General features: G+C 37.6%; 1 protein-coding gene across 3 annotated transcripts in view; it reads right to left on the bottom strand.

Moving 5' to 3' along the window:
* Positions 1-283: 283 nt before the first annotated feature.
* The window catches only part of SLC26A7 (solute carrier family 26 member 7), a 78,870-nt gene continuing 51,641 nt past the window's right edge, over positions 284-27,512 (bottom strand). For 2 of the 3 annotated variants that reach the window (XM_015855986.2, XM_015855987.2), the window contains 9 exons: positions 20,256-20,362; positions 16,907-16,973; positions 12,163-12,300; positions 10,296-10,344; positions 7,198-7,298; positions 5,843-5,897; positions 5,651-5,754; positions 5,410-5,521; positions 284-3,591 (listed from right to left, as the gene is read on the bottom strand). In XM_015855986.2, the coding sequence (XP_015711472.1) occupies positions 3,563-3,591; positions 5,410-5,521; positions 5,651-5,754; positions 5,843-5,897; positions 7,198-7,298; positions 10,296-10,344; positions 12,163-12,300; positions 16,907-16,973; positions 20,256-20,362 (762 nt within the window). In that variant the 3' untranslated portion in view covers positions 284-3,562. The remainder of the gene's footprint in view (positions 3,592-5,409; positions 5,522-5,650; positions 5,755-5,842; positions 5,898-7,197; positions 7,299-10,295; positions 10,345-12,162; positions 12,301-16,906; positions 16,974-20,255; positions 20,363-27,512) is intronic. The other variant, XM_032442792.1, reaches the window with a different exon arrangement.

The raw sequence follows: 27,512 nt of genomic DNA, 5'->3' as shown, positions 1-27,512 counted from the left end.
AGTAATGAGGATGGTTTCCTCCTTCCACATGTGAATTACTGCAGTTTGTTTCCACATAAATTTATTGCTGTGTATGCTAATATTCAATGCTGAAACATGAAAAAAAAATCAAAATAAAAATCAAATGCATTGTAAAACATATGGAAACATGCAGATTATGTGATCTTTACTGAAAATCCATCTTCATGATGAAAGCACCATTTAGCATCCACTCTGGAAGTGCACTCATTCATTTATTTATGAGATGCTACTTTCTGTAGACAAAGAAAATCTCTTCCAAAAATAGGAGTGCCATATTTTCAAGGCATACTGTGTATTTTATTTTTGTAACCAGTAAATGTCAAACAGTATTCACACACAGTATTGACGCATTAATGTTTTCATTCAACAGTGCAGATACCTTTCCTCGTTACATTATATATTTATGGCACACAGAGCTGTCAAATAAATTATGTCAAAGCAGCCAAAATCAGACCTTGTGACACTTGAATCATAGAATCAGGGCAAATAACCTTTAAAAAGAAAGACATATGATGAGAATTAGAAACATTTAATTTGCATAAATATAATGTTAACAGTCTTTTCCTTATTACATATTTTATGCCTAATTTGTAATTGTCACTATGTTCATTTCTTTACATCAGTTTGTACTCAGTTTTTTTTCCTCATTGATTGCTTTGTTTTGGAATGTGTGAAACACAAATTCTGCAGGAAGCATATGATCAGATCCCTATTTTAACATATTCCAATTAGTACATCTTAAATTTGAGGGAAAACTCTTCATTTGCATAATGTAATATCTAACACTCACTTAGGATTAATTTCTAAAAATAGCTGAAAATTCCTAAACACGTCAAGCAAATGAAATCAGTGAAGGTATTGAGCATCTCTTGAAAATAACATCTTAATGTTTTCCTATAAAGTGCAATATATACCAAAACGTGCAACACTGAAACATGGATTTTCATAATGTAGATGATTTGTACATTTTGATTTAAGGAATACAAAATGTGAGCATGGAGTACACATACAGGAAGCAGAATGAACAGCTAGACTTTCAGAATTTCTTAGTGCCCAGAGCCCTTGTTGGCTTTGTTAATTGAAACCATGCAGATCAGCACGTTAGGAGAGGAGATACTTCCTCAAGCCTCTCAAACCTTCAAAACCAGCAGGAAGCCAGGGAACTCAGCACTTCTCAGGACCAGGATCTTGTAATGCTGCTCAGCCTTAGGCATACAAGCACAATTTAAAAACTTCTGCATTCCTCTGAATTGTCCCTATGATTATCCAGGTAAATAAATCTAGAATATACAAAAATGAATATCTGTATCAAGAGAGCAGAATAACAACACTCCCTTATTCTTAGTGGCTGTATTTTATCTCAGTTTTTAGAGCAATACTAGGGCATTTTAATGCTAACTGCTCTGTGCAATCCCTTTGCTGCAGAATGTGTTTGGCTCACTTCCCCTCCTGACTCAGAACAAACACAGAATGATAGAATCATAAACACACCAAGATTGGAAAAGACCCCCAAGATCATCCAGTCCAACCATCCACCAATCATCAATAGTTCTCCCTAGACCGTGTCCCTCAACACAACGTCCAAACGTTCCTTGAACACCTCCAGGGTTGGTGACTCCACCACCTCCCTGGGCAGTCCATTCCACTGCCTCATCACTCTTTTGGAAAATCAGTATTTCATAACATCCAGCCTGAACCTCCCCTGGCATAAATCGATGCCATACATGGTGTAGCTAATTAGAGATTTGGGGTACACTCCTACCTATCTACAGTCTAATACTTCTTAATGAGCTTGAGGGAAGTCAGTGGACAGTCTATACAGAAAAGCATTGAAGTTGTTACTAAACTCCTTATCAGGCTGAAATTAATACTAAACTCCAAAACTAAAATGTTTTATGTGCTTCCTTGAATCTTCACAAAGAATCAGGCAGCTGTTGGTCAGTTGGTGGAGCAAACATATTATCAGCAGAGATTTGCAGAAAGTCACATGGATGAGACACTCAGTATCTCACAGCCTACAAGCAGAGAGATCAGTGATTTCCTGGCAGTCAGCTGAAGATGAGTGACAGTCAGCCATGGAGTTTTGTAAATGTTAACAACTGAGAGGGATATTTGAGGGGGAAAAAAAAGGGGGGGTGGGGGGGGAAACTAAATCAACACTGAAGTAATTTGCCTTCCTAGATTACTGGTAAAAAAATAGATTATGATCCCTCACCTAGTAACAGTTGCTCTGTCAAGCAGCTCTGGTCTGAAAATGCTCAAACTCAGTACTAATATTTTAGAAGCAATTGTGCAGCTTCCTTTGCTGCCCATCTTCTACCTGCCATCATACATGCCATGATGCTCTGTACTGCTGAGATACGATTGTTGTGGACACTTGCCAGAAAGAGAAGCTAATTGACAATCTATAGTCTCAAAAATAATATGAAAAATAAGTTAATTGTATAAAATAAAATATATTACAGGAATATCATGAGTATCCCAAAAGCCAGAGTTGGAATATAAGCAAATTCAGAGTTAAAAGGTAAGAAATGTATTTCATTCCTGATTCTACCCCGAGAGACAGTCAAGCAGTAATCACAGCATAAAAACAATTTGAATTATAGTCTTACACTGATTAAACACATTCTTAAACAATCCTGTGCTACAGGAAGGTCCTTGATCTAATGCCTGTTTCAAAACATCCATTTAACACTTTGGACACTTGGACAACGAACAAAACTTCTTACACGATCAAATTCCAGCACTAACCAATTACAGCTCAAGCTGGAAATGCAGACTACTCAGTGCTGAAAACAACAAAAAGTTTTGGAAAAACATGACCAGATTTTCCTCTTCAATCTAAGATAAAGAATATGTGTGGCACTGAAAATACAGCAAACCATTATAACAACTCCTGACATCTACTAGAGAGGGAGACAATCCAACCAATATTCATATGCCTTCTTTGAACAAATAGCGCTTCCACTGACCTTGGAAGGCATAAAAAAATCCTACAATAACCAAGTACAAAAAATGTAAGGATATGTTATCTGTGCTGTGATGCTGTTACTGTAAATGGCAGTCTTGAACAACGAAAAGGGTAAATAACTCCATCAGAAACAAAGTATGCATTGGCATATGGCTTCCCCAAATATAATGTACCGATTATAACACTGCTTTTAAGAAATCCTATGGTCTCATTATTCCATGCACAAAACTATGGATGCGTATTACAACTAAAATTTACAATAGAAGATATCTAAAAGAATATATCTGATAAACACAGTCAGTATCCAACATCTGCTTTCTAATAACTTGTCTATAAAAGTGTATAAGAATATTATAAAAAACACGGCAGATCAACTATAGGAACAAAAGATCTTTTCTTCTGAATGGCAGATCTGTCACTACTGAGTGTACTAAACATATGGCACAGAAAGTAGCATCTATGATATCTCCTGGAGGAAAAAACAAAAAAAGTTAAAGAGAAACCGTGGTGTAGTTCATTCTGCATATGAGCTGGTTAAACTGTCCACATTGGATGGCTTGGCATCACACTTCACTCTGTTCGCTGAACTTGCTGTATTTCTGAATTGTGAGAAACAGAAAACAAATTATTACAATGTTTTCTTAGAATACCATATAAAATTTGCAGATGAAACAGTGCTAGCTTGCAATTGCCACCATTAAGAAGACTTATAAATCAAAAAGTTATTTATGATGAGAATGAATGGCATAAAGCAATAAATATGTCTCTTATCAATGTAAAAATGAACATGGCACGACATCGACCTTGGATGTACATAAGACTACCTTTACCATCCTTAATGCAGCAGATATGCAATGGAACCAAGTCCTCTTGCCTCTAGCTTTCTTCCACTAAAAATCTGATGTGAGTGTGTCAGAAATGGAAACCCAGGCAGAGCACTTTCCATAAATCTCCACCTCCTGCTCTTTTGTACCCTGTTTTGGCACTTCTTTTCTCAAAGTTCCTGCTTACCTCAGGATCTTAACCCTGGTCACAGCATGGTGCTGCTAGTGAGATCACACTGCCACTCTACTTCAGCTCATCTTCTTTTATCTTCAGATGTGAAAGTGAGGAACTCATTGAGAAACCATATTTCAAACAGCAGCATGCTAATGCCTATACTAATTACAGTTGGAATTTCAGACTATATTCAAGCCTTTCAGACTGCACCACTTCACCAGTTTGCTCAGGAGGTGATAGAAGCATGTTCTCAGGTCATGGCAAAATGGACTTGAGCTCCTTTTTATTTTGAATACTTCTCTTATTCTTTCCATGCCTGGCTCCAATAAAGCGGGAATACCAGCTATCTCACAGGAATGTTAGGAAGGTTACCTGGTGTCTATGAAGAATGCAGACCTTTTATAACACAACAGTCATTCTAATTCATCTAATCAGGCAGATTATTTTGCAGAGCAACAAAAAGAACTGTTGTAAAGCACTGAAGAGAACATACTTCTTCCAGTTAATCCTTCAGACCAACAGAGCCAAATCACCTTATCTGGATATATCAATGGAAAGTGATCTTTTGTTTTTGGTGGGTTTTTTTGTTTTGTTTTTGTCTAAAGGCAACTCTAATTTTATTAGTAACGTGTGCCAGATCACGGTAAAGGGGAAAAAAGTGAAAACAAAAACTGCAGACCATTATTAGTTTAATGTCCCTTGAATGGGGTTCCAAGAGGAGCTTTACTCTTGTTTGGAATCATAAATACAACCACAGGAAAGCACACTGCTTATAATGCACGCTCAGTTATCGCACTGGGATTACAACAGTAGAATCACCAAAGATGGAGAAGACCTCTAAGATCATCCAGTCTACCTACCACATTTCCCACTAAACATTACAACAGAAAAGACTCCTTTATAAGAAAGGCCCTCGTTTGTAGTCTTTTAGCAAGTACTGCAACACTTATTATTGAATAAATAAATATACGAGCAAATGCACTTTCAGGCCTCAAGCCTCAGTTTCCAAGACAAACTTTCTTCTTCATTTTCCCTCTAGCTCTCCCTTCCACCACATATGCTTTCTCTCTCCTCTTTCCACTAGTGAGCCAACAGAGCACTCTACACTGCAGGGCAGACATAAGTTATTAGCTCCAAACAAACCTGCCAAAGATCCAAAAGTGTTTTGGTCAGCACAGTACTCGTCTTCAGTTTATCTCACTTCTCTCTTACCTAGCACAGGTGCACCCTAGGGCCATTTTACTGTGCTAACAGAGATATGCTGCTTTAAGCAATGTAGGCTGAAGAACAGTGTTGATATGCAGTGTATGACAGAGTAGAAGATAATTTGCCTCACCAAAGGCTGCACTGGTTATTCTGAGATGTCATTACGCTTTCCAATGGAGCATGCACCCAGATTAATGAACAGAACAACACACCTGTGGATCCAGCATAGAAGATGGAGAAGTTACTGCAAAAGGAGAGAAGAGGACAGGAAGCAAGTGCAAGCAGGAAAAACGTGGTAAATGCAATCCAGAGACTGAGGACTGGCTGCAGAGAATACAGATACAATATTTCTGCACAATAGGTTCACTGAATACGTGACATTTCCCCACATGAAAGCTTTATCAAAGCTCAGTGAGCACCCAAGACCTCCCCTACCCTTGCTGTAAGCCTCACCCTGGGAATCTGACTGGCATCGATTGCTGAGGAAACAGACTCAAAGAAGATGGAGTTTTCAGATTCGAGATTTCCACCATACTGCAGTGCTTTAATCAAGGAAGCTGTAGCAAAACAAACAGACGAGGACTGATAAAGTAGCAAGGACACATAAATGTCACAATAATAGTTTTGCTCTAAGTTGATACTTGCCTTTGCAGCATGCGAGCAACACTTCGATGTGTCTATTTTTACAGTCCATGTAAATCTATAGGTGTAAAAATGTGAAATTAAGAAAAAAAAAAACAAAAAAACAAAAAAAAACAAGAAAGAAAGAAAAAGGGTTTAAAGTATCAACACCATACACAATAAGAACATATTCAAATAGGCAGAGTATGATGTGCTGCTGCTCAGGCTATACTGACAACAGCCACCAGAGAGAGCCCCTCCATAATACAAACACCACCGAACCATGCTGAGCAGGGAAGCATCATTTTCTCCCCGTCCGCAAAGTGCTCTACATCTTTGCTTGTAATAAAATCAATATGATAAAAATCTGATTAATAATGTACCCTTTAAAGTAACATTTCTAAGATTTTTTTTCCAGTATACCCTTTTTTTCTGCAAGTTTCCCCATCTCTTCACGGTAAGATTACCTACCAGCCCCTAAAGTCAAGTATTAGACCTAGGAAACTTTGGAATACGTAGACTCATATACTCATAGAATCCTTAGAGTTGGATGGGACCTTTTAAAGGTCATCTAGTCCAACTTCCAACACTCTGTCAAATAAGTACCACAGCCAGCATGCCACTTTCTGCAGCAGTTTGTTCTTTACTCTTTCTCTGAAAATGTGCAGTTTCAGAGACTAGGTATTCAGTAAGCTAGAAAGTAATGAAAAATGAAAATAACTCTAGAAGAAGAGTAGGGCCTCTTTTTGACAGATTAGGAAGCATCCAAAGCAGTCCCTATTGATTCAGTGAGAACAACATCAGTATAAACTATTTTTAAAAGGACCCAGGAGCCTGTTCCACACTAAAAATCCTTCTAACTCCAGCAGCAGTGATGATATTCAGGGAAGGAGTGTAACATGTTGAGCGCGTTCTTCCTATGGGTAACTCAGTTTTGTCATTGAGCCACCTCCATCTATGCCATAGCAGAGGGCGGATTTGTGTCCCACCTGTGGGATGACCTCATTGCAGCCTTCTAGTACCTAAAGGTCACCCACAAGTGTAGATAATGGCAGGACAAGGGAAAATGGTTTTAAGTTGAAGGAGGGGAGATTTAGGTTGGATATCAGGGGGAAGTTCTTTGTTATGAGTGGTGAGGTGCTGGAACAGGCTGAGCAGAGAGGCTGTGTATGCCCCGTCCCTGGAGGTGTTGGCCAGGTTGGATGGCACCCTGGGCTGCCTGGTCCAGTATTAAATGTGGAGGTTGGCAGCTCTGCCTGTGGCAGGGAGGACTGGAGCTCAATTATCCTTGAGGTCCCTTACAACTCAAGCCATTCTGTGTATTTATGTGCATATTTATATATTTTTAATGTACAGAATGCATCTGGTATTACTAATACCTGAAGCAACATGGAGACTCCAGTGTAGTCAAAGAAATTCAGTCCACTGCAGTCCAATATCAAAACACATCGCTCACCCTGACATTGCTGCAGCGACTCACCTGCACATTTGATGGAAGAGAAAATGTTAATAACAAGGGATAAGTCAAGAAATGTGAATAAGAATAATGAAAGTTCAACAAAATGAGCCCAAAATATCATAGTGAAATTTGTCAATTGCATATTGGGATATGCATTAAGCAAACGGCACTGTTTAAAAGCACAAATGAAGTACCATCATTTGGGATGAGGTGATGACAGGCAGAATACATTATAAGCAAGATGTATTAGATAGAAACAGTCTCTTAACGACAAAAAAAGAAGTTCATCTTCACATTTAAATATCTAAATGAGCCGGGCTTGTTTGGGAAAGTTCACATGGGATTCAGAGAGCAAATATCTTTTGCAGATTCTGATTCTGCGTTCATTTCTGTAGCAACTAAACACTTTCTTATGCTTTAACTAAAATTCTCCTATAAGGAAGAAAAGTCTGTAAAGTGGAGTGTTTCGTTTTACCTGTTTTTTGTCTGGTTATTTTTCACATATATGCACTATTATATATTGACACTAGAAAAAAAAAGTTAAGATTTGTAAAGCTCTTATATTCATTCTTCAACCCCTGGCCACCTTGTGCTTAATCTAAACATATACTATAGTAAGTGTGTCCTGAACTACCACACAGATGATTCCTGGCTTTCATAAAAGGAAGATAAGAAAATAACGTACATCTTATTTACACTGCTCTGTGGACAAATAGCAGCTTTAATATCAGTTATCATAAAACATAAATTCAAAAAAGGAGAGTTCATTTGAATGCAAAGATAGGTTAATCGACATGGTTTTGACACAGCAGAGGAAAAGACTTTAAAACCCCAAAGAGGTGTAGTATTTCCCTGGTGAGTAGATTTATAATGGTGCTAATTCCTTTCTGACAGGAGTCTGAGAGTCGGAGCTTTTTGGGTTTACACCTCCAGAGCTGTGCTGTCCAAAACACATGAATAAATGCCCTGCAAACAAAATAAGGATTTTCAAAGGAAACCTGCAGCCTGCCATTACTGTAGTGGAAACCCAGGATTTATGGGATCTGCTGGGTTGCTCACTGTCATTTTTCCTACACACCTCCTTTGTTTCCAAAACAGAAGAACCTTTTATCTCTGCTACTCATTCCTTCACAAAGCACATACACAATTATATCTGCAGGTTCTGAAAGTTTTACTTTAAAAAATGCCCTGGGGTTGATTTTCCCTTTTTGGTTGTTACACTGCTTAGATAAAAGTTAATGTTTGATGGTTCAAGAATAGATTTTAATTTACTGTAATTGTACATAACGTACTTCAGAATAGCAGGAAAAATAATAAACAGAAAAGGAAATAAATAGGAAAGGACGGAGGATAACAATACCAATTGCTTTAGCCTAGAAATGTTGCATCCCAGTATAGAGGCTGAGATCACCCTACACATGAACTGCACTTAGCTGGTTTTAGACTGGTACAGTATGAGAAACTTCTAGTATTACACTCAGAAATCTCTTCTCTGACAAACCTTGTGAAGGTCAAGCCACGCTCACACATGTACAAATGCACAAACATTGGCAATACTGGACTTGATCTCACAATACTCTCCCACCCAGCTGGCATCCTGCATTTCAGTGGAGGGTGTGCAGGTAGAAACCTATTGCTTCTCTGAACGACTGGGAAAAGGCAGCAGAAGCTATTTAACACAGTGCTGATATAGACAATGTCAAATCAGTATTCCCTAGAGGTAGAAAGATTTGGAGAAAGCTGCCATGCTTTCCAAAAAAACTGCTGTGCAAATAAGGATTATGTCTTCCCTTCCACTCATTCCTAAAAATTTAAGCCCCTTGTTTTATTATCCTTTGCTATGGATTTTTCTTTTACTTCTTTTCTCTCCAGTTTTTAAGTTCCCATGAAGTGTCACCCTACTCTGCTCAGTACAAGATACAACGATTAGTTCTCATGGAAACCAGAGATGAGGTCTTGTGTTGTCTGTCATTTCTGTAACTTATCCAACTTATCCAAAAGAAGATTGAAATTCATGCTGACAAGACCTTCCAATAGACTTTTCACAGATACAATGCTGTGCACTTATTTACTATTTTACAGTACAGCACTGCACAGTCCTCAAGAGCCATCATCACTACATTACTGCGTGTTGTAGAAAGCATTCTATCGCACCCAAGTAAAGTAAACACTGCAATATCATAAAAATGTCATGAGCCTAGTTAATAAGTGTGAGCTGTCAAAAAACAGCCCCCAGATCAGATTCCCTACTGAGGTCTCAATGCTTGTATGTGTTTTAAATAAACACAGCATTTGAATTCCCTCCACAGTGAAGTCATCTGTATAAAGTATCTTCTGCAAAAGGTTGTTGCAGCTGTCCCAGGGGAATGTGCGTGCTCTGGTTTGATTTAAGCCCAATAAATTGTGGGATGAGTAGAATCATCCAGCATAATCCCTAATTGAAAGCAAACTGTGTAATTCTGTACTGTACTGGTGGCCATAGTGTCACCGATTGTTCAGCTGACATTTATTGTGTTTTTCTCTTCAGTGCCTTCAAAGACCACAATGACATCTCATGGTTCTAATCCCATCCTATCTTTGTTTTGCATACTAATGTTCAAGTCTCACCACAAACTAAAAAAACAACTCAGGAGCAGAGCTCAACAAAGCAGTTTATTAGGCCTTTGGCAGAAGACCAAGGAAGGTAGCAATGTTCTTAGCGATTCTCCCATTATTATATATATGGTGGTTCGTGTGAAAGAAGCAGACTCCTATAGAAAATATATTTTCATTGGTTCCTCACTTTTGAAATCTTAAAAAGTCAGTCAAGAACAGAATAAAACCAGGACCCATTACGTCAAGGTTAATGGAGCTTAACAATTGTTAGCACTCATGCATCACTGAATGCTTGATCTATCTGAAAAAATATAAGTTTCCAGACTATTTGAATTCACCTAGAAATAAATAGAAAAATCTGGAGCTATTTTGCACACTTACATCCATCCTGGTTTTAATATAATGTATAGATAACAAACTCACCATGACAACTTCCATTGGAAAATGAGCAGAGTAAAGTGTTCTGCTCACACTGAAATAAAAGCAATGAACAATTAGAATACCAAGGAAAACAAATCCGATGCAGAGTAACCAAAGAAAATCAGTGCTGCACAAAAGAATTATGTTTCTCTATATAAAGTTTAGCTCCTTCTCTCCAAAATCATATTGTATGCAACAGTCTACTGGATATATTTGCTGAGTAAGACTTTTGTTATTCTTCTAAAGCCATATCAAGTAGGTGTCTCCCTTTTTTTTTATTCATTTTTTTTACCCGAAACAACTCAACTCAATCTCTATGATGTCTGGATCCACTTTAAAGCCTGTGTGGAGAAGGAGGGCTTAAGAGTGATAGAAAGATGGGAAATATGCTCTTAAAAGGATAAACCAATGATAGAAATTTTACAAGATTATCTTCTGACTCACTTTCCACTGGATAAAATCTCATTTAAATTTTTGTGCGAACAATTCTGACGCATAAACTTATTAACAAGTTACCTTTATCCAGATAAATGCTTTTGTAATCATTTCCTCATCAGTGTTGTCAATATAAGTTTAAAAGAGAAATGCAGCACAGAAACAAAATTCAAAGCACATTTTTTTCACTTTCATTGTGTTATGTAGAAAGACAGTCATTTCACGAAGGTACCAAACACTATACGCAGTACTTCAGGTAGCTGCACTGCCAATTACCTTCTAGAATAAGCAAAGGATAACATCTCCGTCCATAGTAACTTATAAATGAACTTATAAATTGACTTACTAGCTTACTATATCTTATTAAATTAAAAAATAATTAATCCAATGCAAATCTTAATTAACATCTGTCAATTTAGAGGGTTTTTTTTTATCAAACTAATCAGTTCAGCTAACAGAACCAAGGGGAAATGCAGCAAAATTTCAGTGCTGAATTTTTGAACAATGAAGAATAGGTATGGGCAACACAGCTCTTCAGCAGGCAACAGCAGAGGTTGTGGGCCACTATGGTCCTTTTCAACCCAGGCCATTCATTGATTCTATGATTATTCAATTCTTTATTAACAAACCATTTAGGAAATGGCTGTGATTTCCTCAGTCCAAGTCATCAAACTGGATGAATTTGGCTACAGTTAGCCTTTTAGCTTATTGTATTTAAATGCTTTCATCGTAGTGATAGAAAAAATGATATGTATTTTTTTTTCTCTTCTAGGGAACATTGTAGGAATTTGCAGTAGTTGAGTGCAAATAAACTTGAAAAATGCAATCTTTTCTGGGACATTTTCCAAAAAAACTATATATATATATATAGTATTTGTTTTCCAATGCTAACAGTATAGAAAATGGAAAAGAGCATTACCTTAGAGGAAAACCTGAACCTATTTGTACTGTATTCCTAATTCTATTGGAATTATTTGTAGTTAGAATATGAAATGAAACATCTACCTCTGTAGAACTCATCTCCATTAAAAAATAAATAAATAAATACATAAATTTTAATAAAAAGCATTTTATTCAAGTAGAATTTTAGTTTCTCATCACTTTCTTGAAGTCACATCACTATCTTAGCCAAGTTATGTAAGGATTGACAGTAATTCTAAAGAGTTTGGTGTAAGTCCTTTAATGTCTTTTATAGGACAGAGATAACAGAGAAAAAATATTTTCATGTGATTATAAGAAAAAAATATATATAACTGTATTTACTCTGATTAAAATTAGATTAAATTTATTTAATCCCAAATCAATCATTTGCAATATTACCTTTTTTAAAATAATCTGTTTCAGTATCTGATGCCATTCTCTACGAAATGCAGGGACAGTAATGATGACCTTCAGCATTGTCACCATGATAACTGAAGCATGTAGCACATCCTACCTTGTTTACATCTTCCCATGCCTGGCTGCTTGTGCTATCCTTCTGGATTATCTTCATCAGGTCTGCATGAAACTTTCTGGCATTGAGAAAGACTAATGGGTTGCTGACTGAAACTATCTTCACCTGTTTTAATGATTCCTGTGGAGTGAAATAAACAAAATGCTGCAAAATTTATCTTCGTTTTGGAAATTTATACAAATAAAAGTGATTTCTTTAAAAATCCTGACAATTCCTGTAGATCTACCCAGAATTAACTTTGTGTTGTGAGGATGTTAACAGATAGCTGCCTTGATCAGCTTCCATGCAACTGGACATAAGGAGGAAATAAGTAATCTACAATTATCCATAACTCAAGTTAATACAAAAGCAAAATCACACTCATTACAAAGCACAATACCAAGAACTATCATCAGGCAAATAGGAGGAGCACTGTTTCGGTTGCCATAATCTCTAGACACAGACAAGACGAGGGTTACAGACTGGGAACATCCTCAATTGTGCAAAAATATGTATTGGTAAAAGTAGACTAAATTTGGGATTATACACTGTGTCTGGTCTGGGTAACACTCAAAGTGTTAACCTCAGCCACCTTAAGACTATCACAGTACAACAGGGATATTCATAGAAATGAAAAAAGCCAGTACTGACTTCAGTACTGGAGGGAAAAACCACCAGCCCTGCAACCCTGGTTCTCATACCTCCCTGAGCTAGAGCTGAGAATCAATTAACAGATACAGCTTATAGCTGAAGCTCCTGTCTGGGAAATCTTCCTGGAGCCACTCTCACCTCACTGAACTCTTCAGCAAGTGTAAATTCTTGATGGTCCCACATGTACCCAGTGGATGCAGACTGAGTCTGAGGGACACATGTTAACGTATCTAGCACACACAGTCAGCAGCACACTAAGAGGTGGATTTATAAAATGCGGTCAAAAGCTAGTAAGAATGTATATGTATATATATGGATTGCTCTGAAAGTAATGCCTTCTCTTTATTTCCATGTAATCTGTAACAAAGAGCACAACACCACCATATAATAGATCAAATTCTTGGCTATAAGTAAATAAATAAATAAATAAAAGAAACAAAAAACAAAATCTATTTTTCAATATAGTCACCACAATTATCTATGCATTTGGACCAGTAATGAACAAGAGCCTGCATGATGTACTTGTAAAAAACTGCAGCAGCAGAAGTGACCCATCATTTCACAGATGCTGCGACAGTGTAATTCTTAGGAAAGCATTGCCCGCACAGTCATTGTGCTAACATTAACTGTTTGGTCTCCATAAGTGTTGAGAAAGCATCAGTGAATGTCAGTGGGTGCCATGTTTTTCTGCATAGAGGAATTTAGTGACACAACTTTGCTTCATATGCACTTCCATGTCAGATGCCATACTGCCCCTCTGCTGCCATCTGTCACACTGCAACAAAATGTAATGGAATACTGGTGGGAAGTTTAAGCCTCTACTATCATAGCACCAACATCAGCCTCTGACACTGTGGGCCAACATAATAAAAGAGGAGGCATTACTTTCAGAGCAGGCCTCATGCAAATATATTATATTGGGTATTATCGTCACCAGCTCAATTGACATGCAGCTTTTGTAAGTGGACAGAATTGACCTAATTCTAATCTCTGTTCCTTGGGAAATAATCGTATTTCTGTATCATAGATACCAAATACTTGTTCCCTATCACTGTTTGAGACAGACATAATTCATTGTACAGCAGCTCTCACTTGCTTTGGTGTCTGCTGCTTGTATTTCAGACTGAAGAAAGGCATGTTGGCTGTTACAGTCTTCTGCTTTTCCAAGTGTATTATCTTATCTTGTAAAAGATACTACATACACTTACAATGTTATTTGATTATATTCAATTAAATAACTGTATTAAGTTTTTATGCATCTAATGCTGCAAAAGAGGAATAATAAGGATCATGTACAGCCTGTAAAACTTACCAACATTTTCAAGAGCATTTTCTAGCCAACTGGCACACAACCAGAGATCTTTAAACAGCCATAATAACTGTACAAATATGGCCCAGTTGGCAAAAACACAGTAGAATTAATTTGCCTTTTAGGCATGTCTTTCATGGAGGCAGGGGATCTCAAGATTATTTGTGGAAGCTCAGAGCATTTTGCAAGTAGATGATGGAACAAGAGGATCCTTGAATCCACAACTGAACATTAAAAGTAAAACAGTAAAAATTCTCAGTAAAAATTCAGTAATTCTGTTTATTTTCACTACTGAAATATTTCTCAGTACCAACAAATAAATAAATAAATAAATAATTTAAAAAATCTGATTTATGCAAGTGTCAAATCCCAAAAATGAGCTACTTGTGACAACGAGTAATCTGAAGTAAAAAAAAAAAAAAGAGAGTGAGATTTTGAAAGAGAATATAAGCTCCAAAAGTTTCCTAACAAAAGTCAGAGACGTTTAAAGTTACTTAACTAGGTCATACTCAAACAGAAATGCATTTGACACAGAGATCACTTCTGTAGTCATTCAAAGAAGCATGGGACTGCACTGAAGAAATAATTTTCCCAACAGACCTTCAAGCAAAATAGGACTGGAAATCTTTACCACAAACCACACTAACTACCTCCTTGTTGCAAGCTATTATTCAGACTTCTGGGAACCAGGCAATCTCCTGGACACCACCGCAGCAGCCTTCATACAGACTGAAACATTCCAAACATCCAAAACTGTGGCAGTGAAGCCCAGTCTACATATAATGATTCGTGCAATTAACCTATGCAATTACCAATCTAATTATGGTAAACATCACAACACCAAAATGCCTCAGTCAGTCAAGTGGCAAAGCCTAACTGGCAATTAAAATGGACCAAATTATATGAACTAGGCTCTAAATGAGGGACAAAACAGAGAGCAATACATGGCTGAAAGCAGAAATACTCTGAAATCCCATGCATTCCCTTAAAAACTATCCTACATGGAGATTGGTGTGGAGACAAGTGAGAACTTAGGCACCATCAAGTAGACCAAGTAGAAGATTAAAATAAAAAAAATATAAAAAGATAGATGTGGAAAGATCAAAGTCTCTGATGATAAAAAAGGTGAAAGATGTGAAAGATTGAAGCTATAGAATCATATAATCAAATATCTCTGCAAGAGAAAGGATATCTACTGAAAAACATTCAAGCAGAGGGCAGACTTAGGTATAACCTTTTGTCTAGAATGGGAAACCCAAATTTGGCTTAGTTATTCTTGACTCGGGTTGAGGTCTAGCTCTTGACTTAAGAAGAACAGTTCTAAGAAAAATGCATTTCTTTTTTGTCATGTCCTTGCCCAGAAAGGAAAAAAATGGTCATTATAGGTGGCTTTTTCCCTCTCTCACTCAGAAGGATGCTTACAATTGCCCCTCACACTTTGCAAAGCTCTCTCTGTGCTCGGGTAAGAATTCATTTTAGTGAATGCCTGTGATGCAATTTGTTTCACACAAGCATCTAAACACCCTCTTGATTCTTTTCCACATTAAAGTGCCTTTGCTCCTATTGATGAAATAATCCCTATAAATCCAAAGGCTTTAATGGCAGGGTAGATCATTAAGCTTGCATATTTTTGTGTTTAAAAAGCACTGTTACTTATGTCTAAGCTGTTATTTACCAGAGGAACTTGGATAACTCTAACATTCATACATTAAAAATTACCCTAAATGACTACTGCAACCCAGTGGCTCCATAAATTAAATTAAAAACATTTTTTTATAAATCTTAAAAATATTTTCCTTTATTTGTATAATAAGCTCTTGAGCAATTTGCTTTCTTAACAAAATGTTATTTCCCCAGTGCCTGCAGACATCAGTTTGTTATTATTGGTGGCTGGCATTAATCTTAATGATTAAGAAGCTGCAGAGTAGTTAGCTTAAATAAATAAATAAATAAATAAATAAATAAATAAATTAATTAAAAAAAAGATGCATGGAGATTCATACAAACACTGTGTGAATTGATACAAAAGCAAATACAAAATAAAAACAGGCAAATCAAATTTTGGTAGCCCATCTCTGACAAAGTTATTCTAACAGTTTCCACAAGAATGAAAAATGATATAATAATTGACAATTGGGCCAGCCTCAATAACAGTGTTTTGAATTAATGTTTTAGAGTACTCTCCATTCTCATGTCCCTCTCACATTCCATCACTGTTCAGCATGCCAGAACAGTAAAACCACCCAAGTGAAGCTTGGATGTTAAGCCCAAGATAGCTCTGAGAGAAAACTTTTGCCAGAAAAAGAATATATTGAAGAGAGATTCTTAATAATGAGGTAATAACCACTGAACACATTACATTTAACCCTTCACAGTCATTAGGAAAGGAAGGCAGACACAACAGAACCTGCCATGATGGAGAGTTCAGCATGTCCCAGTGACTGGACGCTGTGCTAGAAGAACACATGGTTCTACTCTGCTGTAGGCTACTGATCTAAAGTTTCATTTTGGAGGAGGAAGGTCACCTCTGTGGGTTGTTACCCATCTCTTCTTACCACAGGCTTGACAAAAAGCAGCTTGGATGGTAATTGTAATGAAAATGACTAAAAGAATTTAGAACTTCTGGCTGGTAAGTCCAAGGTTGTACAAAGCAAATTCAAACAACAGTCTTCAAGAGAAATGCTTCCATCCATTTATCACATGAGAATAGGCTTGCCTGAGCAGTGAGGTGCACGGGGAGGAGAGGAGAGGAGAGGAGAGGAGAGGAGAGGGTGGAATTTAACTTACACAATTATCTTCAGCTTTGTATTTATATTCCACTTCTTTCATATTTTTCAAATTCAACGTCTTTGCTCTGTAATCAATACATACAGAAAATACGTGACTCAAATCATTAGTAGACTTGAACATAAAGAGCAAGATACCCCAAAACCATAATGTAGAAGTTTAAATGTATGACAATTATTTGATAATCAGAGGGCTGAAAGCACCTCTACTATGTGCACAGGCTGAGAGAGATGGGGCTCTTCAGCCTGGAGAAGACTCCAAGGAGACCTTAGAGTGGCCTTCCAGTATCTGAAGAGGGCCTACAGGAAAGCTGGGGAGGGACTTTTTATAAGGGCAGGTAACAACAGGACAAGGGGAAATGGCTTTAAACTGGAAGAGGGTAGGTTTAGACTAGATACTAGGAAGAAATTCTTTACTGTGAGGGCTGTGAGACACTGAACAGGTTGCTCAGTGAGGCTGTAGATGCTCCCTCCCTGGAGGTGAGAGCAGCTCGGCAGAAAAAGACCTAGGGGTCCTGATAGATGAGAAACTTAACATGAGCCAGCAGTGCGCTCTGGCAGCCTGGAAAGCAAATGGGATCCTGGGCTCCATCAGGAGAGGGGTGGTCAGCAGGGATAGGGAGGTGATCGTCCCTCTCTACTCTGCTCTTGTGAGGCCCCATCTGGAGTACTGTGTCCAGGTGTGGAGCCCTCAGTACAAAAAAGATATGGAGATTTTGGAAAGGGTCCAGAGGAGGGCCACGAAGATGATCAGGGGGCTGGAGCACCTCCCCTATGAGGACAGGCTGAGGGAGTTGGGTTTGTTCAGCCTGGAGAAGAGAAGGTTGCGGGGTGACCTCATTGCAGCCTTTCAGTACCTGAAGGGAACTTACACCCAGGAGGGGAGTAAACTCTTCAAAAGGGCTGATAATAGCAGGACTAGGGGAAATGGTTTTAAGTTGAAGGAGGGAAGATTTAGGTTGGATGTTAGGGGGAAGTTCTTTACTAGAAGAGTGGTTAGGTCCTGGAACAGGCTGCCCAGTGAGGTTGTGGATGCCCCGTCCTTGGAGGTGTTCAAAACCAGGTTGGACGGGGCCCTGGGCAACCTGATCTAGTAAATGTGTATGTTTGGTGGCCCTGCTAGGCAGGGGGGTTGGAACTACATGATCCTTGAGGTCCCTTCCAACCCGGGTGATTCTGTGATTCTGTGTGTTCAAGGCCAGGCTGGATGGGACTGCGAACAGCCTGGTCTAGAGGGAGGTGTCCTTGCCCATGGCTGGGTGGTTGGAACAAGATCATTTCTAAGATACCTTCCAACTGAAACTATTCTATGATTCCATGACAATGCAATCCATATGTAATTTTCTGCATATATATTTTTCTACTTATAAAATTTATTTATCATAATGATAGTGCAGTCAAAAGAGTAAATGACAAATTTCAGAATTACAGCATATGTCTTTGAAAATTTAATAGAATTTTATTTTATTCAACTGCAGATGATAAAATTTTATTTTAATTTTCATTACCATTTTATATCTGGCCAGAGAGCTGGTCTCAAATCAAGGTAGATAATACATAAACTACCACTTCAAAAGTTCAGAGATTTAATTAACATTTTCTTCCTTTAACTAACAATGATTTATTTGTAGTTAAAACTGATGCATGTTTGTATGATAAAGCAGAACACTGCACTCTAGCTGCCAAAGTGGAGGAAAAAACAGTGTCCATGTGCTTTCTATGTGATCAGCAGAAAGTTGCTTTGAACAGACCGTTCAGCATATGACTTTCTACATCCATACATCCTTTGCAGGAATGCATTAAGGTGCAGAACAAGAAGTCTATAAAGCTATCTGTCATCTGAGATCTGTGCCTAAAGCTAGGCAATGGGAGAAATCCCAGAACTAGACAAGGCAATGCACAGGGAGTATTCACAGGTACTGGGGTTGGCTAAATGAAGCTTGCAAAACTCAGCTGTTCTTTCCTGTCTGCATAAATGTCACTGTAGCTTTGCTGTTTGTAATGCACCCTGATAATGTAACATACCATTTCCAATACTCTGATGTCTGAACAGAGATTTCACAATAAATCATCGTTATTTTTTCATGCTTTAGCTTCTAACTCTTTTGCAACAGTCATCAGTGAGAACACGTTTGTCCATGACTGGCTGACCTACTGTATGTTCTCATGATAACCTCACCTGTGCAGTATGATTTTTAAGGTTCTTAGCTCTTTTGCTGCCCTTAGATTGCGTGGACAATCCTGTACAACCTGATGGAAGACCACACTAAGCAATGAAAAGAGTGTTACTTAGCTAACTAGTGCAGGTCCAGACTGAGGTTTTGTTCTGACAACAGAGGATCCTAATTTTTGTGTCAAATATCTCTCTCTTTTCTGTTGCAGATCATCAGACATCCAAACACAGTGTGTAAATAGCATGGAAACTTACTTTTTCCTTTACCAGAAGAATTTACCAATAGTTTTCTGAGAACCAGGAGGTTACCAGAAAGGTTCTGATTGCTTCAAGTAGAAATCATCTGCTATAATTTGCAATTTTGAGCTATTTTCACGCTGATTCTGCAAATTATTCTGTAAGAACAGAGCTCTGCATAATTTTAACAAGCATTTAATCGAGCTGTCTATATTGTATTTAATTCCTGTGCAATTAACTGTTCTTGCAAACAACTGCCTGCAGGCAGCAAGTCATTCACAGGATTGGTGAGCTATGGATTAATTCTGTAGTATGAAATGACCATAAATCCCAAACAGTGTTTCCCCTTTGCTCTTAATCAAAATTAGCAAATGAAAAATTATATGGAAAAAAAAAAAAAAAAAAAAGAATATATGAAAAAATAATATCTGAATTCGTTTCAGCTCTAGATACTTCATCCTGACTTCTCTAATTCATAGTTAGTGTCTACAAAGCACATGTCAGGAATTAGAGAATGTCATGCAATTATCTTTCATTAATGTGTTTTAGCAAGGCAAATACCAGCTTGCAACTCCTGCACAGTGCAGTATCTAGGAGCTGATAAAGGAGCTTTGTTACTAAGTCTTGCCAGAAATATTCTTCACGATTAAGAATATGAAATGAAAGAAAAATGTATTGTTGGCTATCCCAATTGACTTTATGCTAATTTCACCTGCTAACCGAATGAGATATTGTACTACTAAGTGGCCCTGCCTGGGCAAGAGTTGGACCAGATGGCCTCCAGACATCTCTTCCAACCTTGGCCATTCTGTGCAACTCAAAACTGAGATTTTACTGTTAAATTTAGTGTAGTGTAGGTAATATCCCAACAGTGAAGCAGTGTTCCAGAAAGAAGACATAATTATGTGGTACTAGAACATTTCAGTAAATTACACCTCACCTGGGAAAGCGGAAAATCACAATTACTATCGTGCAGACAACGCCATACAACAATCCCACGTTAGCAGCAAAGCAGATTGTGAACATGTAGGTAGTAACCCATATGCTCTTTAAGGAGAGAAACAGAAAGAGATAATTAGCTTCCATTTTGTAACGATGTACATCTTATGAGTTAGAAATAATAAACACAAACACAATAGTTTCTGAGAGGTAAACATTCAGGTGTTTGAACTGGTGAGTATCTGAGTTATCATCAAAATAACATCTCTCCGCTTCAAAACACATGCAACAGGATCCTGATCTTCCTGGTGCTCACAGAAGATCATTCTGGAGGTCCTTAAAATAGTACATGTAGTTGAACTAGCAGCTTAATTTGGAATGAACTTGGTTGGTTGGTTGAAACTATAACTGATTATTCACATTGCAAGTTCTTGCTACTTTCTTTACAGCACACAGCTAAAATCCTTCTTCCCTTTTACACAATGAAGTACTCTAAAGGTCACACAGAGAGAGCTCTTCTCCCACTAATTACTTAAGTGGGAATTATAATTTGCAAGGAAGTTAATTAGAAGTGGCATTTATCAGAATACAGCTGACTAAACCAACTCTAAAACAATTAAAAATTATTGAAGAATGAATCCATTGACATTAAAATGGTAAGTTTTCTGACTGCTTCCCCATCTTTCAATGTTTGATTAGCAACACTTTGGATTCATTTTAAATTTAAGTTTTTAAAAAAATACAAAGAATATCAGGAACCAAATTCACTTCAGAAAGGAATTTTAGATTCCTTTAAATTCCAGATTTTTACATTAAAAGGAGAAAAGTATCACTGACTTGGTTTCTTATATAGCCCTAATGTCAGGGATATTCAGTACATATTTCCTTCCCTGAGGGATCCTTCGGCAAAGACTACCACCTTATCTTCAAATAAAAAATGTTAAAGAAGAATGGAAAGTATTTTCAATTCTATGAATTCATTGTTCTCCACAGGTGTCCATTTCAACCATTACAGCACCCTGTGATAACGTTTGCACAAGAACAGATTGCACTGCAATGGCATAATCGCTATTAAAATGATCCTTTCTGAATCTTTCACTGAGCTTAGCAAAACCAGAGACAACAGCCTGCTTTCAGCCTAACCACAGGAGTTTTGCTCAAATAGATTTAAGAACTGTTATTTCATGAATTATAAAACGTAAACCATACTGTACTAACTAGTTTGTACTTTACAATGCACAGAGGGCTGCATGACTTCGCTGAGTAACCTTTTCCTCTCTCATCTTCAAAATTCTTAATGGCTGCAAAAGGTTTTGCAGACTTTTCAATGACCCAGATGCAGAGGAAAGAGGTGTCTCATTCAGTGAAACAGTTCTCAGTCTCCAGCAATATCTTAAAATGAGATCTTATACAATTTTTTTAAATATCTGTAAGGAATACCTTCATGAGTAAGAAATGTTGAGTTCTGACTAATCAACAAGAAATTATTTCTACAGTTTACACAGTTACAGGGAACTTTTCTGAATAGAAAAGGGCTATCATAAGAACTATGAAATTCAAATTCATTTGGATCAAGAGTTCTGATTAGGATGAACATTTGACAAAGCCTGACACCAAGCAATCTGCTTCTACTGCAGAGCCTTGTCATCACATTATTCTTGATATCACATCTAATTAAATCTAAGCTACAAGACCTTCAACATTGTTCTTAGTGTCTTAAGAAAAAAAGGAAGGATGAAATCCAAATAGAAAGCCTACACAGGAAAAATCAAAGCCAGAATTTTTCAGGTGCTGCTGAGTGCTGAGAAAACTAGATGAGAGCCCCTTTAATGGACATTAGCATTGTACAACTTAACTGTAACCAGAGATTGCCATTTTAAATAATATGAGCCAAAACAATCATATTCTCATTTGCCAGTCACACTACACTGATTTATATTGGCCTAGAGTGAGTATTTTTTAGGTCATCAAACTTGCAGCAAATGTTGATCTTCTAGACATTTTTTTTTTAAATGTATGTGTTATCATAAGGTTCAACAAAATAAGTCATATAGAACACTTCCTATTTCAATCTAGTTAGTACATACTTCAGAACAGATGAAGTTTAGCCACTTCATTCCTCAAATCTTGGAGGATAACATATTATAGGTACATGTTATTCTCAAAAATCAAAACAAAATCAAACTTAAAAATATGCTTGTACTGTATCAATTGAAAATATTCTAGAGGGAGAAAAACAAGTATGAGATACAGATTTATGTTGAATCCTTCATATATCAGAAATCATCAGAAGTACTCGGAGATATTATCACGGCATACATGTAGCAGTGCTCTCTGAAACTCTGTATGCAGTGTGTTTCTACTTAGACCTTTCAAATTCATAGGATGTACAAATCCATCATTGGGGGAAATCTGCAATAGGATCTTGGAGGGAAAAAAGAATATAAATAGGAGAAACGGGAGAATACTCTCTAAATCAACGACTGAACAATTTAATACAAAAATAGTGTGACGGTAAATGTTACTGTACCACTTTGAAAACTGATAATGGACTTCTTATTGTCAACAGAGTTAAACAACTATTGCCTATGTAGGGATGACTCATTTCACTAAACATTAGCTATCTACAGGATGCATGTCTACAGCTGAGTGAGCAGTCTAAACGATCTGTATCTATGCTCAATAGATATTTGCTCATCAGGGAGGCTTACATTGGTGCCTTGTTTAGGAAGAGTTGAATCATATCCTAGCATGGCTTCACTGACCAACATTTTACTGTACTTTGTACTGTGAGGATGTGAAGACTTGCTCCAACACTACAATCACCAGCATTGATTTAGCCAGGGGAATCCTGTCAAAATCCTGTTCATTCAGCATTTTCCTTGGCAGAGATGCTGGAGTTTAGGAATAAGCACAGACTGCAAGGAGGCTGTATAGCATACCCATGCTCCAAAGTCCTTCTGCAGAAAATTACTGATGCATGCATATGTTCCTCAGAGTACCCTGCACCAAAATTCAGTATTGAAGTGCTCAAGTGAAGTCCACTGCAGTGATACAATAGAAAATGCTTAACAGTAGAGTAGCTTTAGCATGCTTTAGCAAAATTTTCACAAGCATTCCATACTCAAGAGTTGGAGAGGGTATTTGTTTGTACTGACTGCCCTGGAGACAAATGGACTGATATAAATATTGTTAATTAAAACAAGTGTTTAAGGCAATCACACTCTCAATGGATTAAGCACTTTTAAACCCCATCCCACCCAACTCAAACTAGCTACAGCAAAAGTAATATAACTCAGGGTAGCACGTCCACTAATGCAGGAGGAACAAAAATCTTCCTACTATGCCATGTTAGAAACATTCATCTAAAATTTTCATTAAAGAAGAGCTGGCTTGCTTTCTACTCTTCAAAAATTTGTTTATACAGCAACGTCCTCTGAGCTCTCTCATGAAGGAGGGTCCCACCATGATGAATATATGAACAAACCTAAAAGGCCATCTCCCTCATGAGGATGAAATGTTAAAACATTCTAAAATACATGAAATTACACCAGTGGGCTCCAAAATTCCAAAATTCCATGAAGGACCTTCCCTGATCCCCATACTCCAACCTATTTTGACGAAACTGGTGGTGGCTTTGTGTCTCAAAAACCTCTCTGGAAAGATGCTGGAGGGCAATTGTCAAAAGTAAGCCCCATCTTGTCACTACCTTAAATTATTGAGTTAGTATCATTCATTATGCCCCTTACAAATCAATATATATGCATACATATTCAATTCATGCATCCATGAATACCTCTCACATCATACATCATGGTATCACAAAAGGAATGCATAATTTTTACCATAAATTGTCTCTATTTTATTATTATTATTTTTTTTTTTTGCCTTTACAAGTCAAGAGTAAAACTTAGCTGTCTCAGCTCTGGTCATTTCCTGACACTCATACAGAGAGCGTGATGTTAGAAAACCTTGTTGGGCTTTTTTCTTTCTGGACATGGTCTAAGTTTTCTGCATATTACAGATAAGGAAAGTGTTTAAAGTAAATTTATAGATGGCATAGAAGACAACTGGGATAATTAATTTAAAGTGGAGGTTGAAACATATAGAGCTTTCATGGAGAAAAGTGATGCTATCAGACAATGACATATCCAGTATTATCCTGGAGAAGATGACAACTCCTGGCTTGAATAGTTGTACTCATTGCTGTATAAAGTTTCTGGCTGGATGGATGGGCCCAGAAAGTAGCGGTGAATGAAGTTAAAACCAGCTGGTGACTGCTCATGAGTAGTGCTTCTCAGGGGATGGTACTGGGGACTGTCCCGTTCAATATCTTTATTGGTGTCCTGCATGAGGGCATCAAGTGCATTCTCATTAAGTTTGCAGATGCAACCATCTGTCTGGTGGTAGTAAAGCCATTTGGAGGGACCTGGATAGGCTGCACTGCTGGGCTGAGGATGATAGTATGAGCTTTAACAAGAGCAAGAGCTGAGTCCTATATTTCAGTTTCAAAAAAGCTTATGCATTGCCGCAGGCTTGGGGCAGACTAGTTAGAAAGCTGCATGGAGGAAAGGGATTTGAGTGTTAGTAGCTGGCAGAACATGAGCTAGCAGTGTGCCCAAGTGGCCAAGAAGGCCAACAGCATCCTGGCTTGTATCAGAAATAGGGTTGCCAGCAGGAGCAAAGGAGGTAATCATTCCCCTGTACTCAATACTGGTGAAATTGCACCTTGAGTACTGTGTTCTGTTTTGGGTCCTTCAATACAAGAAAGACATCAAAACCCTGGAGTGTGTCCAGAAAAGGGTAACGAAGCTGTGTGGGGGTCTGGAGCACAGGTCTTATGGGGAGTGGCTGAAGGAGCTGTGATTGCTTAGTCTGAAGAGGAGGCTCAGGGGAGACCTTATCACTCCCTACAATGACCTGAAAGGATGTTGTGGTGAGATTGAGGTCAGCCTCTTTTCCCAGGTAACAGCAAAGGGGTGAGAGGTAATGTCCCCAGGTTCAGCCAGGAGAGGTTCAGTTTGGATACTGGGTAAAATTTATTCTCCAAAACAGTGGTTAGGCATTGGAATAGGTTGCCCAGGAAGGTGGTGAAGTTTTCAAGAAAAGGTCACTAATGAAGTGACATGGTCTGGAGCTTTAAGAAATTAGGCTTGCAGGAAGGATATGGAAATCAACTCTCAAAATGATAACATGAAAAGAGAGATACATTTAAAAAGTCCAGATCAACTTTTGGTGGTTCACCAAAAAAGAGGAAAAATTCAAGAAAAATCATTTACAGATCAGTGTACAAAAGCACAGATAATTCAGGGAATAACACCTTGGAAGCATCCAAAATACGAAGACATCAGAGGGAGGAGAAGTGCTGCATTGTGAACAGTTATGTGTACATACAGTTGTTTTACAATAAATATCAGTGGAAGCTTAGATCTGAAATGATTGAAGTCATCTTTGAAGATGCTGTGAATGACAGAAAACCTTCACCGAAAAAAGAGACCTTCATGTGAAAGTTGTGAGTGACAGGAAAGGACTCTAGAGAAAGAACTGTGGAGTTCTAGCTGGAAAGAAGTTGAATGCAATTTGAGAGATGGGGTGTAAAAACAGGTATATTCCTGAGGGCTGATAAAAAGAAACAAACCAAATTGAAAGGAAAATGAAATACGTGGAGTAATATTTAGCTGCTAACATATTATATCAGCCTGCTCCTTCAAACTTGGCTGCTTCTAAACATTAAATCTGCAAGAAAATGCAATCCATGGCTGAATGGAGAGATTCCAAGCTACCTTTTATATGTCAAATAATTATGTTGTATAAATCACTGATCAAACAGTAAGTATTACTCATCCTGTTCATGTTCATTAAGAAGTTTAAGTGTGAAAGAACAAAGTAACAAAAACTGTAATGATCCATTTCCATGCACTATTTGCCAGAAACATGAGCATAACAAACCTATCTACTATGTTACATAATACATATAGAGAATCATTTCCAGAACAGCTGCTAATTATTTCCAAATGTTTTGTCAGTGTTTTTCTCTTCAAAGTGCTCTGGATAACCTGGGTATTGGAACTGATTTGTCTCGAAAAAGCTGTCAGTTCTGGGGTGAATCTGTCAGGCCAAAGTCAACACCACTGAAGTTATTCAAATCACTGTACATAGTGGGGTTCCTCAGCCTAGGCAGCAATGTAAGATCAATGTTCGTAGTTTTACATTAGATTAATGCTGTTTAAAGCAAGATGATTTATCCTGTCAGGCGAAGGATCGATGGCACAACTACTTGAAGATAAATCATTTTTCAAGCATATTCAGTCAAAAAGATAAACCCCAGGAAGCTCTCCCTCCCTATAACCTATCTTAAAAATCATAACAGATGCCAGAGATATTATAACTATTCACTCATCCTTTTCTGTCAAAATCACAAGAGCAAAAATCAATCAGGTTACTCTACCTATAAAAATGCACCAAGTCTAGCAGAATATTCTTCTGAAAATCTTCACTTATGAAATCATTACATAGTTGGATGAGCTATAGCTCCCTCATACCAATTTTCTGAGGCCCACTTTCCCCAAAATAATTTTTGATCCACACCATCCAATGTTTTTATCACTGGGTTAGAATGAAGTACAGCACAAGTAGAGGAAAATACATTCAGAATTTTACTGTTTGAGGAATGTAAGACTTCATGAAAGTCAGAGCTTTTCTACTGGATGACACAAAACACATAACTCTAGTCTTCTATCATGGAATGGGAGAAAAATCAGGTAGTCAAACCTGAACAGAGCAGGTTCACACAACTATGCTTTCCACTGTTGAGCGACATTCAGTACTCAACAAAAATATAAAATAAAAGAATAGATGTTTTAATCAGCTGGAGTGGCCTTTACTGAGGGAGAATGCTAAGTCACTTTGGAGTACAACAAAGTCCGGTATTATCTCCAGAATCCTTTACCTCCCACAAAAGAACTGGGGAATAAGGCCAAGATACCTTTCTGAGTATTTGTTAATTGAAATTGCATAAACAGGACTTACAAAATCATTACAGGATGTCAATGTGTTTATATAACCTAGAAAGCAGTTAGAGGCTTGGGTTCTGATAACTGACCAATGCATTCAAAATGTCCATGGAAGAGAATCAAAATGTCTTCCTAAACATGACTCATCTTTAATATTTGCTGGGAATTCTGTGCAAATGCATGTCAGACTGCTGAGATCTTGTATTAAATTGTTTTTTCACACTGTTTCTTCCTGTCTTCTCTTT

This window comes from Coturnix japonica, chromosome 2 (genome assembly GCF_001577835.2).
Source record: "Coturnix japonica isolate 7356 chromosome 2, Coturnix japonica 2.1, whole genome shotgun sequence".
Lineage (NCBI taxonomy): Eukaryota > Metazoa > Chordata > Aves > Galliformes > Phasianidae > Coturnix > Coturnix japonica.
The sequence above is the reverse complement of the archived record's forward strand: the minus strand, read 5'-3'. Positions and strand labels throughout refer to the sequence as shown.